Genomic DNA, 17,136 nt, shown 5'->3' with positions numbered 1-17,136 from the left:
TCTAACAGCCTACGTACTGTACTAATACCTATTTAGAATAAATTTTGAGGAGGCCAATAAAACAAGCACAGGTCATGTGAACGTTAGGCCTTGGTGAGGTGGCTAGCATCATTTGTGGTGGTGTCAGGGGAGGCAGGCGGTGTCAGGGGAGGCAGGTGGTGTCAGGGGAGGCAGGTGGTGTCATGGGAGGCAGGTGGTGTCAGGGGAGGCAGGTGGTGTCAGGGGAGGCAGGTGGTGTCAGGGGAGGCAGGCAGTGTCAGGGGAGGCAGGCGGTGTCAGGGGAGGCAGGCGGTGTCAGGGGAGGCAGGTGGTATCAGAGGAGGCAGGCGGTGTCATGGGAGGCAGGTGGGGTCAGGGGAGGCAGGTGGTGTCAGGGGAGGCAGGTGGGGTCAGGGGAGGCAGGTGGGGGTCAGGGGAGGCAGGTGGGGTCAGGGGAGGCAGGTGGTGTCAGGGGAGGCAGGCGGTGTCAGGGGAGGCAGGCGGTGTCAGGGGAGGCAGGCGGTGTCAGGGGAGGCAGGTGGTATCAGAGGAGGCAGGCGGTGTCATGGGAGGCAGGTGGGGTCAGGGGAGGCAGGTGGTGTCAGGGGAGGCAGGTGGTGTCAGGGGAGGCAGGCGGTGTCATGGGAGGCAGGTGGGGGTCAGGGGAGGCAGGTGGGGTCAGGGGAGGCAGGTGGTGTCAGGGGAGGCAGGTGGTGTCAGGGGAGGCAGGCGGGGTCAGGGGAGGCAGGCGGGGTCAGGGGAGGCAGGTGGGGTCAGGGGAGGCAGGTGGGGTCAGGGGAGGCAGGTGGGGGTCAGGGGAGGCAGGTGGTGTCAGGGGAGGCAGGTGGGGTCAGGGGAGGCAGGTGGGGGTCAGGGGAGGCAGGTGGGGTCAGGGGAGGCAGGTGGTGTCAGGGGAGGCAGGTGGTGTCAGGGGAGGCAGGTGGTGTCAGGGGAGGCAGGCGGGGTCAGGGGAGGCAGGCGGGGTCAGGGGAGGCAGGTGGGGTCAGGGGAGGCAGGTGGGGTCAGGGGAGGCAGGTGGGGTCAGGGGAGGCAGGTGGTGTCAGGGGAGGCAGGTGGTGGAAAGAGGCAGGTAGGGTCAGTGGTGGAAGGTGTTGTCAGGGGAGGTGGAAGTGGAGAGAGAAGGGTGGTGACCACGCATGGCTGCCAAACCTCTCATTCATACTCTATTATAAATCTCAATCTTAGCTGTAAAATATTTATGCCAAAATATGTTAATTTTCGTGTATTAATATACATTATTAATCATTAACACATTTTATTGTTTCCTGTAGAAAACAATAGCTGACTTGACATTGTGGTGTGTATGGCCGGGTACCTGGGGGGTGGGGGGGGGGATCCTGGAGGTGTGAGTGGAGACCTGTCAACCCATCATTTTTTTTTGTCAGGCGAGTTGAGACGCTTCCAAGCCTGCTGCTTCAATACACGGTGTGGGTGGTGTGGTGTGGGTGGTGTGGTGTGGTTTGGGTGGTGTGGTGTGGTTTGGGTGGTGTGGTGTGGTTTGGGTGGTGTGGTTTGGGTGGTGTGGTGTGGTTTGGGTGGTGTGGTATGGTTTGGGTGGTGTGGTGTGGTTTGGGTGTGGGGGATGATGTGGGTGGTGTGGGGGATGGTGTGGGTGGTGTGGAGGATGGTGTGGGTGGTGTGGGGGATGGTGTGGGTGGTGTGGGGGATGGTGTGGGGGATGGTGTGGGTGGTGTGGGGGATGGTGTGGGTGGTGTGGGGGATGGTGTGGGTGGTGTGGGGGATGGTGTGGGTGGTGTGGGGGATGGTGTGGGTGGTGTGGGGGATGGTGTGGGGGATGGTGTGGGTGGTGTGGGGGATGGTGTGGGTGGTGTGGAGGATGGTGTGGGGGATGGTGTGGGTGGTGTGGGGGATGGTGTGGGGGATGGTGTGGGTGGTGTGGGGGATGGTGTGGGTGGTGTGGAGGATGGTGTGGGTGGTGTGGGGGATGGTGTGGGTGGTGTGGGGGATGGTGTGGGTGGTGTGGGGGATGGTGTGGGTGGTGTGGAGGATGGTGTGGGTGGTGTGGAGGATGGTGTGGGTGGTGTGGAAGATGGTGTGGGTGGTGTGGGGGATGGTGTGGGTGGTATGGGGGATGGTGTGGGTGGTGTGGAGGATGGTGTGGGTGGTGTGGAGGATGGTGTGGGTGGTGTGGGGGATGGTGTGGGTGGTGTGGGGGATGGTGTGGGTGGTGTGGGGGATGGTGTGGGTGGTGTGGGGGGTGGTGTGGGTGGTGTGGAGGATGGTGTGGGTGGTGTGGGGGATGGTGTGGGTGGTGTGGAGGATGGTGTGGGTGGTGTGGAAGATGGTGTGGGTGGTGTGGAGGATGGTGTGGGTGGTGTGGGGGATGGTGTGGGTGGTGTGGGGGATGGTGTGGGTGGTGTGGAGGATGGTGTGGGTGGTGTGGAGGATGGTGTGGGGATGGTGTGGGGATGGTGTGGGTGGTGTGGAGGATGGTGTGGAGGATGGTGTGGGTGGTGTGGGTGGTGTGGGGGATGGTGTGGGTGGTGTGGGGGATGGTGTGGGTGGTGTGGGGGATGGTGTGGGTGGTGTGGGGGATGGTGTGGGTGGTGTGGAGGATGGTGTGGGTGGTGTGGAGGATGGTGTGGGTGGTGTGGAAGATGGTGTGGGTGGTGTGGGGGATGGTGTGGGTGGTATGGGGGATGGTGTGGGTGGTGTGGAGGATGGTGTGGGTGGTGTGGAGGATGGTGTGGGTGGTGTGGGGGATGGTGTGGGTGGTGTGGGGGATGGTGTGGGTGGTGTGGAAGATGGTGTGGAGGATGGTGTGGGTGGGGTGGGGGATGGTGATTCTCGCATCTCAGATTATTATTGACACCAAAAGAGCATGAAATATTATAATGAAGCACCACACAACAAAGAAACAAACTAATGTGTCCTGGCATATGTTAAAAAAAAAAATAAGAAGGTTGTTGGGGCCGGACGGATGGAACGAATTCCGCACTGGAACGAATCGGCTTCGCCCCATATAGTTCGTTCAAGTGAGGACACACTGTATAGCACTGAAAACCCCTGAGACGTGTACAATCACGGGGGCCAAGCAGAGGGCCGCCAAACACTACCAGTGGAACTATAACCACCTTAGGCAGACCCCCACCAGGCATGAAAAATGAAAAACAAAAGAAAAACCCCGCAAAAGTACACCGTCTCCAGAGGCAACAGAAACCGGCCGCCGCTTAGGATGGCAGGCTGCGCAACACCTTGACGCCCTAACCAGCACAATACCAATCCCTACCCAGGGCCAAACAAGGGCCCCAAGCCCCAGCTGGCCCCAAGGGCGAGGCAAATGCCGAGCAGCAAGAACCTCTACAGGAATGGTTCCCGAACGCCCCAGGGAAGATAACCCTGTTACGCAAGGGCAGTACTCACAGGGCGCTTAGGGAAGTCAGCCACTAAGCACATGCAGCCCCGGCACTGATGAAGTACTCCTGGCCACCGCACACCACAACACACGGCAGTGAACGCCACACAAGGCAAACACCGCCTAGGAAACTGAGGCCAGAGAAGCGTCAATCCCGGTTGACATTAGCGAACGAACTGGATCTTGGCAGCCGGCGCGGTAGGTCCGGGGCTCCCCCCTCCCCCTCCCGGCGTGGGGAGGGCTGCGCGGACGATCGGCGCGGCAGTAAAGTGTGATGTTTGCTTGTTTGCTAGTTTCCTTGGGATTGTAGGGAGTTTTCTACCTCTCTGTTCGGTTTTTGTTGTAGTTTCTTACCATGTGGGGTTTGTTTTGTTACGCCTACCTTTCTGGGTGCCTAACCCCGGTCGATGGCAGATAAGGAAAACCCCCAACCATATGGCGTTTTCCAGGGCCATTGCTCCCTGAAACCTCTCTGAAGGGGCCAGGTTCTGGCGCTGGTCCCTGGTAGGTCTGAACTCCTTAGCTAATGTCCCGGTCTAACATAACATACATTAGCCCGATAAACTCCAGGGAGCCGTAGGGGCTCCCCACAGAAAATATATCTTACCTGAACATTGCTTGAAAAATTACCGACACTTCGGAAATACCGGAGCTCCGGAAATAACGACCAGGGTACAGCCCCATATAGGCCGTTAAATTGAGTGGATACTGTATATATTTTGTTCACCACAACTGTAAAGCTAAGCTGATATAGTTAGTTCAGGCACTAAGAGTCGTCGATACACACAGATGGCGGCTCCCTCACTCTTTCAAGGTCACACGCACTAAACTTTCTCCCCCAACAATACCTTTTGCAGTGTTATTACCCTATATACACATATTATATATAAATATCTACATGTTTTATGCACCGTAACTGTACACCTAAGCTTGTAGTGCGCCCAAAGAGCATAGTGGCCACCCTCTAAACAGCTAGACAAATCGTGCAGACGACGTCACCTCCGTCACCCATATGGCTCCTCCCAGCATAATCCTTTTGCTGTTATTACACTAATACACACATTATATATAAGTATCTACATTTGTGTTCACCATAGAGAACCACTGACCTGGTATGGTGAATGCAAACAATAACAGCTAGCCACACAGTCAGTAAACGATGCTGTCTCCCTCCATCTCTCAGCATCACTCCTCCCACAGCGCTAATTATTACAACAATCCTGCTATTATCACAACCCTGGTTATTTATATCACAGTCATTGGTCATCTGTAATATTGTCATCCCTAAATAATAGCAGTTATATATTTATTTTGACATTTTGTGAACCCCGTGTAGCCGCGGGCCATTTGAATCGTGCCTGGCACCCTATGGCGTATATATACGCCATGTGCACAGTGGAAAATGTTACTCATGGCGTATATATACGCCATGCGCAGTTTAAGGGTTAAGTACCACAAAAATGACCAATCTTTGTCCACTCACTTCACCTTACCTCACTTCACTTCACTTTGACTCACTTCCCCATTCAGAGCAGGAGAGATTGCTGAAATAAAGGGAATACTGAGAACATATACAGGATACTGTAAACGAGATAAAGTGTCTAAATTATTGGGATCGTCTCAAAACTCTCCAAATGTACTCGCTAGAAAGACGACAGGAGAGATATCAAATAAAATACACGTGGAAAATACTGGAGGGCCAGGTCCTAAATCTACACAGTAAAATAACAATACTACAGTATCCACTCAATTTAACGGCCTCTTTTATACCGATCTGCCGGTATTAACGACCGGTTTGGGAGACCGGTATCTGGAGCCTGCTATACCGGTCTGCGGTCGATATTACCGACGGTCTGTCGGTATTGGGTTTGTTGTGGCATCAGCGTCCCCTGACATGGCGACCAGGCCACCGACCTGGATCGTCCAGAGTCATATATTACATCTTAATTTTCTTTTAAAATGATTCACTTTAATGAAGAAAATTGTAAATTATTATTAATAAAATATTTTGAAACAGTTTTTATTAAGCAAAAGTCTTTGTTTTCTTATTAAATACCTTTTATAGTATGTATAGGCACTAGGTATTTTTTTTCCCACGGACCTAGTATGTACTCCGCCGGGCCATGTGTTCCCATTGTTTACCGTGAACTCGCGCGGCTAGCTTCAATTGTGAAGGATATTACTGTACTGTAATTGTGATCGTCTTTTTAATTTACAAAAATGCCAAAAGTTACCCAAAGGAAGCGCCTGACGGTTGCACAGAAGCTGGAGTTAATTAAGAAACTTGATAAAGGATATTCTCATGCACGAGCAGCAGCAGAGTTTAACATCGGGAAAAGTACAGTAAGTGACATCAAGAAACAGAAGGATACTCTATTAAAATATGCCTGAAAATAAGTGTACATACAGTATGTACCCTGTATACAATATAAACAATATAAAACAAGCGCTGCAGAGGATGACGTAATCTTCACAGCTTCGTAATCTTCAGCTTCATTAAAAGTAAGTCAATTTACCAATTTTATTATAGTATTACAAGATATTAATTGTTTTTTTTCAACAAAAGCTACATATTAGTCTCTGCAAATGTATATTCTATCGTCAGCAGAGAATAGGCTGAGCTCAAAATATTTCGTCTTGGCTAGCTCTCAGTGACAAGGCTCGATCGCCATTGTTATGGCATGGCCGCCACAGCCTGTGTTGTAACATTAAAAATACATTACCTGCACTGTTCAGGGTAAATCAAAACACATCTCTAAAATATTATTGAGAAAATATTAACTTGCTGATTGATACATGAAATATTTAGCAATACAAAGGAATGAATCAATTTTTTCCCACCCATCTGGGCTTGATCAGACCGTGTTCACACATCATCCATGCAGCAGCCAACAACTGGCTTAATCGTCGGTGTGGCACTAAATTGGAATGCAATTACACAATGAACTTTATTTAATTTTAGTTATACAGTATAAAATATATCCTACCTGAATGTTACTTGAAAAATTACCCGACCCGAATTAACTTCGGAAATAACGGAGCTCCGGAAATAACTGACTAGGGCTCAGCCCCATATAGGCCGTTAAATTGAGTGGATACTGTAGAGTGAACGATATGGAAGAAAATGCAAAATAGAACCAGCGAAGAGCAGGGGTGCCATAGGCACAATTAGAGAGAACTGTATAAACATCAGAGGTCCACGGTTTTTTAACACCCTTCCAGCGAGCATAAGAAATATTGCCGGAACAACAGTAGACATCTTCAAGAGGAAACTAGATAGTTTTCTCCAAGAAGTGCCGGACCAACCGGGCTGCGGTGGGTATGTGGGCCTGCGGGCTGCTGCAAGCAACAGCCTAGTGAACCAAACTCTCACAAGTCAAGCCTGGCCTCAGGCCGGGCTTGGGGAGTAGCAGAACTCCCAGAACCCCATCAACCAGGTATCAACCAGACCCTTTGTTAACCCTTAAACTGCGCATGACTTTTATATACACCATGTATAACATGTCTCACGGTGCGCATGGCATATATATACGCCATAGAGTGCCAGGCACGATTCAAATGGCCCGCGACTACACGGGGTTCACATTAGCTACCTCAGGGCTCTTGTAAACAGACGCCATGTTTAAAAAAATCGTGGGCAATATTCTCCGGTGTGAAAGCCACAGTACTGTTGGAGCAACCAAGGCTGGCACACGCAGAATGAGCGAACAGCATTGCTGTTTAGCTTGTGACCACAGCATCGCCAAAAAATGTCAAAATAAATATATGTACTGCTATTATTTAGTGATGATAGTATTACAGATGATCAGATGATACAGTTAGGGGTCTGTGTGATAAAAACTGACTGTGATAAAAATGATCAGGATTGTGATAACAGCAGGACTGTTGTGATAATCTGCGCTGTGGGAGGAGTGAGATGCTGAGAGACGGAGGGAGACTAGCATCATTTACTGACTGTGTGGCCACCTGTTATTGTCTGCATTCACCATACCAGCTCAGTGGTTCTCTATAGTGAACACAAATATAGATACCTATATATAATGTGAGTATTAGAGTAATAACAGCAAAAGGATTACGTTGGGAGGAGCCATTTGGGAGACAGAGGTGGCGTCGTCTGCATAACTTGTCTGGCTGTATGGAGGCTGGCCACTATGCTCTTTGGGCACCCTACAAGCTTAGGTGTACAGTTACGGTGCATACAACATGTAGATATTTATATATAATGTGTGTATATAGTGTAATAACACTGCAAACAGTATTGTTGGGGGAAAAATTTTGGTACGTGTGACCTTGAATGAGTGAGGGAGGCAGCTACCAGCTGACTGTGTGTAGCGATGACTCTTAATGCCTGAACTAACTATATCACCTTAGTTGTACAGTTGTGATGAACAAAACATATAGATACTTATATATAATGTCTGTATATGGTGTAATAACACCACAAACGGTATTGTTGGGGGAGAAAGTTTAGTGCCTGTGACCTTGAATGAGTGAGGGAGGAAGCCGCCAGCAGACTTTGTGTAATTACCTAAGTGTAGTTACAGGATGAGAGCTACGCTCGTGATGTCCCGTCTTCCCAGCACTCTTTATCATATAACGCTTTGAAACTACTGATGATCTTGGCCTCCAGCGACGTCTCTTAGTTCCTGAACTAACTATATCACCTTAGTTGTACAGTTGTGTTGAACAAAACATCTAGATACTTATATATAATGTCTGTATATAGTGAATAAAATAAAAAACAGGATGGTAGGAGGAGAAAGTGGGCGAGTGAGGCGTTGTTGAGGGGGTGGCAACGAGTGGCTGGCTGTGTGTTGCGGTCACTCCTCGTTGCTTTTCAACTCGTAATCGTTCGTTCGCCATAACGAACTTAATAGTTCGTTATGGTGAACAAAACATGCAGATACTTATATATAACCTGTGTATAGAGTATAATAACAGCAAAACTATTTGTTTATTGTTTTATGAACATAATAATTGAATCACTAATATGCACATCATACTTTTGAGTATAGCGATTATTCACCACTTTTATTATATAAATATATTACAATACACACTATTGAATAATATTACTGCAAAAAAACTAAGAAAAAATCAATCAGAGACATTGAAATAATTAGGTAATAATATCTTTGTGGCAACTCCCACCTGTCAGCGGGTGATGCTGACCGGTTCTGACGACCACTCTGTCAACGCCCACATTTTGCCAGACTTCCTCAGCCTATTGCGCCAAAAATATGTCACCTACGATTTTTTTTCCCAGTGCTCAAGGAACACAAATTAACATTTTTAGAAGAGAAAATAATTTTTTAGAATTTTTTTTTTTCTTGCACACAGGGGTGTAAATCTCCTCAGGACCCTTTAGCAGCTTAAGGATTAAATCACTTCTATTGCCTGTAGGAGTGTGAAATTTGACATACCAGGACAACTTTTGATGTAGAATAACATAGTGTAATCGAAAAAGCAGTATGGGTGGCCATTCAGCTATCAATGCATGCTAAAATAACTGCCAAATTTTGTTGCAAGAAATTTGGACCCCAATTTCGAGACCACTTACTCATCAGCAAAAGGTTTAAATTCCATGATCTTTTGCAACGATGTATAACAAGCATAATATTATGCAGTGATGCAATAGGAACTCTGTTGTATCCATATGTCCAGAGGTGGTCAACTTGAAAGTTGGCAAAAAAAAATTTATGTGCAAAACTAGTCAACATTCAAGGCAAAATATCTTAATATGCATCATTCCCAATTTGGTTTTGAATGACACAATTGAATAGAGCAGATTATTCTATACAAAAGTAACTTTTATTTACTTTGGGATCTGAATTCCTAGTTCAGCCAGAGGACTCTGAAAATGACATACCTTGGTGCGATATCGAAAAAATCAAATTATGATTCTCCATCTACTTTGTGCACTGATCATGACTTTTTTTCTTTCCATTCTTTCTGGGACACATTCGACTAAATTCTTCACCCTCAAAAAACTGTACAACCCTTTCCTTCAATTCCTCAGGAACTGACTTGCCCTGCATTTTCTTAGGAATTGCTAGTATTCCCTGTTCTTCTTTCAGCTTCCTAGCTTTGCAAACCATGTATTCTGAAACTTTGAATTGCTCCATTGTCTTTTTGATAGACCAGCTTTGTGACACGAGGGTTAGGATTTGTATTTTTTTCTTGGCGCTTTGCTACATGGAATTTTAGCTTCATTTCTTCAATGAGTTTATTGAAGTCTTGGCAATTTGTGCACTGTTGGCTAGAGCTTGGTACCAACAGGTTTTGGCAATCATTATTTCCAATTGCAGCAATCTGCTCGGCAATTATTTCCTGTGTTTGGCTAATCTTTCACTTTGCATAACCATTCACTAACTCGTTGATAGTTAATAGGTGAGATGCCTAATACTGATAAACTTATGTTTACACTTTCACAGATTTCCATATTATCAGCAGGGGCATCAGATTCAGTAGAGCTGGACTCACTTACCTGCTTACTGTCGCATTCCTTTCTGCATGATGTGCACACCTTTTGGCCAGGCTTAATACTGACTTTCAGCATATCTGACATTTTCTCAGCAGTAGCTACTGTGATCGGTTGCAAATCTTTTGGCTTTACATGGCATATCTTCTTGAAGGGATTGCAGCAAGTTTTTTGCAAAAATTCAAATTTTGTCAACAGTAACGCTTCATAATGGAGGCATACTTGAGATTCTCCATCCAAGTTCAGTTCACTTTGCTTTGCTCTCAGTTTATGATCTTCTGCACTATACTGTTTTAGAAACTTCAAGCCTTTGTTGGGAGTGTAGGTTGTCAAGTGACACTCAGAAGAGCCACACTCATGGCTAGCAATAGCACATGGCAATAAACCAATGGAATTCTGATTCATGACGTATCTGTAATTGAATTCAAATCAAATTATTTAACTAACTGAATACAGTAATTTCAAGTGAGACCTGTAATACATTAATATTAATATTGTTTTTATTTATTTGTGTATTTATTACATGTAAATACACAAATAAGTAAACAGCAATAAACCTGCTGACACGATACTACAACGATGTAAAGATAAATATAGAACAGGAACCTAAAACAGCACTGATTTTTCTGTACAAGTTACTCTTGTACAGAAAAATCTGCTCTATCCAATGGTGTCATTCAAAACCATATTGGCAATGATGCATATTGAGATATTTTGTCTTGAAAGTTGGCTAGTTTTGCACAAAAATTTGTTTTGGCCAACTTTCAAGTGGGTCACTTCTGGACATATGAATACAACAGAGTTGCTATTGCATCACTGCATAATATTGTGCTTGTTATACATCATTGCAAAAGATCATTGCATTTACGAGTAAGTGATCTCCAAATAGGGGTCCAAATTTCTCATGACAAAATTTGGCAGTGATTTTAGCATGGATTGATAGCTGAATGGCTACCCAAACTACTTTTTTGATTACACTGCTGTATTCTGCACCAAGAGTTGTCCGTGGTATGCCAAATTTCACACCTCTCTGGGCACTAGACGGGATTTGATAAAGTGTCAAAGTTGGCCCTTTTTTACGATATGTACGCATTAACACTATCGCACTCCGAGCCCTCCAATTATTGTCATAAGTTTTTCTCCTTAATGTAATCTGATGACTATCGCGCGCGTCATAAACTAAAATATTTGTGCAAAATTAATTTTTCATCCAATCAACTTCTAGGTGGTTTCAAAATGAGCGCCTTTAGATTGCACACAATTTGATACCAAAATGAAAGATGTAACATGAAAAGTGATGTCAAAACACTGGAAAGATACAAATAATTTTGTGGTGATGAATGTCAAAAAGTGTCCAAAAGTTAAAATACTTGTTAAAATTTTATTTATTGTTCTATTATTATGGGACTAATTTTAAAATACGTGCCTTTTTATTGCGAACAATTTGATACCAAAATGAAGGACGTAGCCCAAAAATTATGTTATCAAACTGAACGAGGGACTCACTCCAGGCTGTTAGACCTTATATGCATATACCCCTATAGAGAATTCTATTGCGAACACAATGATACCAAAGAGAACGATGTAGCACGAGAAATATGGTGAGAAAACTGAAATGAGTATATACATTTTACTGATTCTGTGCGCTCAAGAGTAACTTGGCCGACTTTAGTCTTGATACTTTGTTATTGGTATTGTTTACTATATATTGCGGTTGTTATTGCTTATATTTGTCTTTCTATTTAGAGCATTTTATTGCAAATAATTTGATACCAAAATGAACAATGTTGCACGAAAACGTCTATTAGCAAACTGCATGTGTTTGTCTGGTGTATTGGGTGTAGCGGGTGTGGCAATGAGTGTGCTCTAGCGAGTAAGGCTTCGGCGACTTTAGGGGGTCATTGTGGGTTATGCACCCCCATGTTGTCTAATTTATATGCATATGTCTGTGTAGGAAATTTTATTGCGATCACAGTGATACAAAAAAGAACGATGTCAAACAAGTTTGGACTCGATAAATTTGAAAAGAGTAGCAACATGTTCACGCTGTTTGGCGCGCACGGCTAACAAACGACTTAGTTTTTTATTTGGTGCCGGCATCACGTTAGTTTTGGTGACATGTTATACGTATGTTCATCGAGAACATTTCATTGAAAACACATTGATACCAAAATGAAACACGTACAGGCATACCTCAGAATAAGAGTTTAATCCGTTCCTGGAGACGCCTCGCCTTCCGAAAACTCGCATTCCGAAGTTAATTTCCCCATAAGAAATAAAGGGAAATGAATTAATCCGTTCCTGACTACCCCAAAAACCCCACAAACTAATTTTTATACCTAATTTACCTAATTCATCTAAATAAACCTACAAAACTGTGTTCCAGTTATTACTTACCTTGCTGTCGAGTGCTGTAGGCGTATGGAAGATGGTGAGGAGGGGGGAGGAGGAGAGGAGTTACTGTTTGGAAGGGGAGTCCCCTTCCATAATCACATCACATAACCCCATGCCTTGTAACACTATGGATACCACTTCTCTTTCTAAATTTTTCAAACCAGCCCCATGCTTGCCTTAAACTCTTTCTTATCTGCATCACTCGTTGCAGGGGTATTCTTTAGAAGGTCTTCGTGCAACACCCTGGCTTTCTCACAAATAATGGCCTCCGAAACACTATCACCCCTCAACTCCTTGTCGTGTATCCAAATTAATAACAACTTTTCCACTTCTTCAAGTATTTGTGGTCTTTGTGCCGTTAATGTTCTTACTCCTTTTGCCACTTTAGCACCCATAATCTTATTTTTCTTCTTAAGTATAGTGCATATTGTTGATGTGGCTTTGTTGTACTGCCTACAAAGTTCAACAACACGTGTACCGTTCTCATGCTTCCGAATGATCTCTTGTTTCTCCTCTATTGTCATCCTCACATGAGCTTTCTGGCCTTTATCCTTACCACTGGCTTTCTTGGGACCCATGGTGAGATATATAATAACAAATTGTATAGACAAATCACCAAAAATCCAACAAAACACTGAAAATCTGCGAGAAGAATTGATGTGGGGGTAGTCACTGAGCGTGAGACAATAATAAACTGAGGGGCGGAGGGGCGACGAACGCGCTAGGTCGGCTGTACGCGTATCAACAAACTCGCGTCCAAACTCGCCTCCCGAAGTAACCCTCGACTTCTGAGACAAATTTTTGGAGTAAATACACCTCGCCTTCCGAAAACCTCGCATACAGGGACAATCGCATTCCGAGGTACCACTGTACATCAAAAATTACAGTCAAAAACATGAAAAGAGTATAAACTTTTCAGTAGGGGTGTAGCCAATGTGCAGTTGGGTGTGCGGTAGCAGGTAACCCTTGGGCAACTTCCCACGGTCTTGTGGGTGGGATGCGTCCATGTCTTGTACTTTATATTGATTTGTCTGTGTACGGAATTTTATTGCGATCACAGTGATACCAAAATTAACGACGTAGAACAATTCTGGGGTTGATAAACCTGATAAGAGCATAAACATTTCATCGATGTTTGGGGCTCACCGCTAACGATTGCCATAGTTTTTTGTTTGGTGCGGATCTCATGTCGGCTTTGGTGAAAATATATATATATATTCCTCTAGAGCATTCTCTTGCGAAAAAGTTGATACCAAAATTAAATATATACGTGAAAAATTAAGGTCAGCAGACCGAAAAGAGTATAAACATTTCAGTGTCACCGTGTGGTCGCCCGAAATGCCTGGCGAACGAGGGGAAAGTTAAAAAAAATCTTCTGCTGGGAGCACGATAGTGTTAATGGGATGTGAGCCTATTGAACATGGACCTATTATTTAAGAACCAAAGCAAATTGAGCTCTACTATTTTGCACAATTTCATTTGGGGTCTAGGGCTACTTTATTACAAAATTTCATTAGATTTAGAAAGGGTTGAGTGGGAGGCCTATGGTGAATTCACAAGGAATGACCCTTCTGCCAGTTCACCAGGAACCCAAACCCGGCGAGCTGGGAAAGTACCAGATCTCTGGTGAGCAGAGACACAGACTGACTGAGAGCCCAGACCAGCCAGTCTTCGAGGTAGGCCAGCATCCGAAGACCTAAGAGACGCAGACGGGCCACCACGACCTGGGTAAGGCATGTGAAAACTCTAGGAGCCAGGTTCAACCCGAACGGGAGACAACAAAAGCAGTAACTGAGACGCCCCCACAACAAAACTGAGCTAGTCCCTGAACCCTGGATGAATCGAGACGTGCCAGTACGCATTACGGAGGTCCAGAGACACCATCCAAGCGCCCAACTCCAACAGAAGCTGAACCTGGGACACAGTAGTTATCCAAAAAGAGGGGCAAAAGACCCAGGGGTTCAGATGGAACAAATCCAGAATGAACCTCAGGTCTGCACAGTCCCGTTTCGGGACTGGGAACAGACGGGAAAACCCATCTGAGGGACGTCGTTGTTTCGACCACGCCCAAGCGTACCCACTCCAAGATGACCCGACAGAGTGCAGGAGAAGAGGCCTGCCCTGCCACCCCAGAACCCCCCTCCCTGAAGGAGGAGGAGGGGGCCACCCAACGCCATTCCAGGCTGTCGGAAACGACCTGAAAAGCCAACAAACCATTAGACCAGGCGTGAGCGAACAGCACGAGCCTCGCTGTTCACAAAGGGTCGACACCCTTTGCGAGAACCCGACTTCCACACAGAGTGATGACTGCGTTACCCAGACGAAGACGGGTCCAAAGGCGGCACCAGCCCGGAAACTGGCACCAGCGGCCTACCACGACAAGAGGAACCCCAAGCCCAGGCACGACCCTTCCTGGAGGAACCCCCACGGGACCCCCGAATGTCTGCAAGAACACATAACGTAGGGAATGCAAGCGAAGATGCATCTGCACCTGGTGCGTTGAGTGCAAAGTTCCCCTTTGCCCCATTGACTGCTTCTCTGAATATCACACACACTCGTGCAGTTCTAAGTATATTGATAGGGAATGTATATAGTGTGTGATAGTGTACAGTGTGTAAATGTTATAAGTAAGTGTACATATATGAACATGAAATATTGGAAATATGATCAATGTTTGTGGACACATTTATGATACTTGTAACAGTACCGATGTTCTACTGCCAGAATATTGTGAATGTGTTCAATATACATAGGATTGGCAAGAAAAAACAATATAAATGCATTTGTAATTGTGCAGAAAAAATGAAGAAAAGAATATTTGTGGCAACTCGTGCATGTTGAAGCTGGCGCACGACTGACTCGGGAGTCTATGCCACGGGCGACCACCAAACCTTGACGTCACATGGGGTCTTGGGGCCTCGTAGCCTGGTGGAAAGCGCGCAGGACTCGTAATTCTGTGGCGCAGGTTCGATTCCCGCACGAGGCAGAAATAAATGGGCAACATTTCTTTCACCCTGAATGCCCCTGTTACCTAGCAGTAAATAGGTACCTGGGAGTTAGTCAGCTGTCACGGGCTGCTTCCTGGGATGTACTCACCTAGTTGTGCTTGCGGGGGTTGAGCTCTGGCTCTTTGGTCCCGCCTCTCAACCGTCAATCAACAGGTGTACAGGTTCCCTGAGCCTATTGGGCTCTATCATATCTACACTTGAAACTGTGTATGGAGTCAGCGTCCACCACATTGCTTCCTAATGCATTCCATTTGTCAACCACTCTGACACTAAAAAAGTTCTTTCTAATATCTCTGTGGCTCATTTGGGCACTGTGTCCCCTAGTGCGTGTGCCCCTTGTGTTAAATAGCCTGTCTTTATCAACCCTGTCAATTCCCTTGAGAATCTTGAATGTGGTGATCATGTCCCCCCTGATATCATGTGTGTGTGTGTGTGTGTGTGTGTGGTGTGGAAAAAAAAAATAGTAAACAGTTGATTAATAGTTGAGAGGTGGGCCGAAAGAGCAAAGCTCAACCCCCGCAAAACACAACTAGGTGAATACATACCATTTTCTGGACCCCACTGCGGCCAAAGTACAATTTCTAATTTATTTCAACATGTGTGTGTGATCAGGGAAGGATATTTAACATTATTAGAAGCATGAAAAAAATATTGCGAACAATTAATTTTCTGCGCACCAGGGGTTTGCCATATATGGGGACAGAGAAGTGTGGTGGTTAATACCTATATATTATTTTGAGAAAAGAATAATTTTTTTTAAATTATAAGTTGACACTGGAACCTATTCCTATTGTTTTCAAGTGATAACCAACACTTGAGCAGATGTGCTACACTTTCTGTTTCCCATTTCCCAGTAATATTCCTCACATTCTTCATGGGTCTATGGCTCAATAAAATACATATATTGACTTGTGTTTCTGAATTCATGCTTGTGTTCCTAGATGGGTTCCTAGATATTATCAAAGAAAGAATGCAAGTAATGAGTCCTATGGAAGGCCACTGTGGTACAGTCATTGCATGCACAAAGCGGAAAGTTCTTTTATGCACTTACACCTTAACTCGATTAGGATTCAAGTTTGGAAATTGCGAGGTTTCAACACCAAGATCTTCAAGCCATGAAGCTGCTTCTTCTCTTGCCTCCTCATCCTCCTCCTCCTCCTCTTCCTCTTGCAACTCGGTGCGTTTATCGTCTGAATCTTCACCAACATCGTCTGAAGAATTTGAGCCGACCCCATTTTTTGTTGAGCCAGAGTAATGGAATGGCATTTCAAATTCAATATCTGAAATAGTGTAGTACAATTTTTGGTATCATGTTAAGTTAGATAACCAGTCAATGGCCACTTAAGCAGCTCTTGTGTTTCAAGTTGAATACTAAATACCTTTACTGAACAGTAATAACTTTGTGGGAGACCTAACATACACTGAAAGCAGAAAACTATCTATAAAGTAAATTGTATATACAACCTAATCTGAATATACAATAATTAGTAATATAATAATCAAAATATGCTAGTGAATAAAACTAGCATTGAATGTAATGAAACTTCATTTTCTGGGAGAGTCCTCATGTCTTCCTGGAGCTTACCGGGCTAAGTATGTATGTATTAGACCATGGCATCAGTCGATGGAGTTCTTGCCTACCGGGGATCACCAGCCAGAACCTGGCCCCCTCAGAAAGGCACGAGGAGCAATGGCCTATGGAAACCCCAATGTGGTTGGTCGCATTCTATGTCTGCCATCAACCGGGTCTGGCACCCAGAGAGGTAGGCATCCCAAAACAAACCCCTATTCTGGAGAAACTATTGCTACCGAAAGATGAACAAGTGGACAGAACTCCCCAAATGAAAATTAGAAAACTAGCATGATATTATCATGTG

At 45.3% G+C, this 17,136-nt stretch overlaps 1 protein-coding gene across 4 annotated transcripts in view; it reads right to left on the bottom strand.

Annotated features, from left to right (window-relative positions):
* The window catches only part of hd (humpty dumpty), a 305,418-nt gene that overhangs the window by 70,882 nt on the left and 217,400 nt on the right, over nucleotides 1–17,136 (bottom strand). For all 4 annotated transcript variants that reach the window (XM_069330781.1, XM_069330784.1, XM_069330783.1 and 1 more), the window contains one exon: nucleotides 16,311–16,539. In XM_069330781.1, the coding sequence (XP_069186882.1) occupies nucleotides 16,311–16,539 (229 nt within the window). The remainder of the gene's footprint in view (nucleotides 1–16,310; nucleotides 16,540–17,136) is intronic.

Source organism: Procambarus clarkii, chromosome 24, assembly GCF_040958095.1.
Source record: "Procambarus clarkii isolate CNS0578487 chromosome 24, FALCON_Pclarkii_2.0, whole genome shotgun sequence".
Taxonomy (NCBI): Eukaryota; Metazoa; Arthropoda; class Malacostraca; order Decapoda; family Cambaridae; genus Procambarus; species Procambarus clarkii.
The sequence above is the reverse complement of the archived record's forward strand: the minus strand, read 5'-3'. Positions and strand labels throughout refer to the sequence as shown.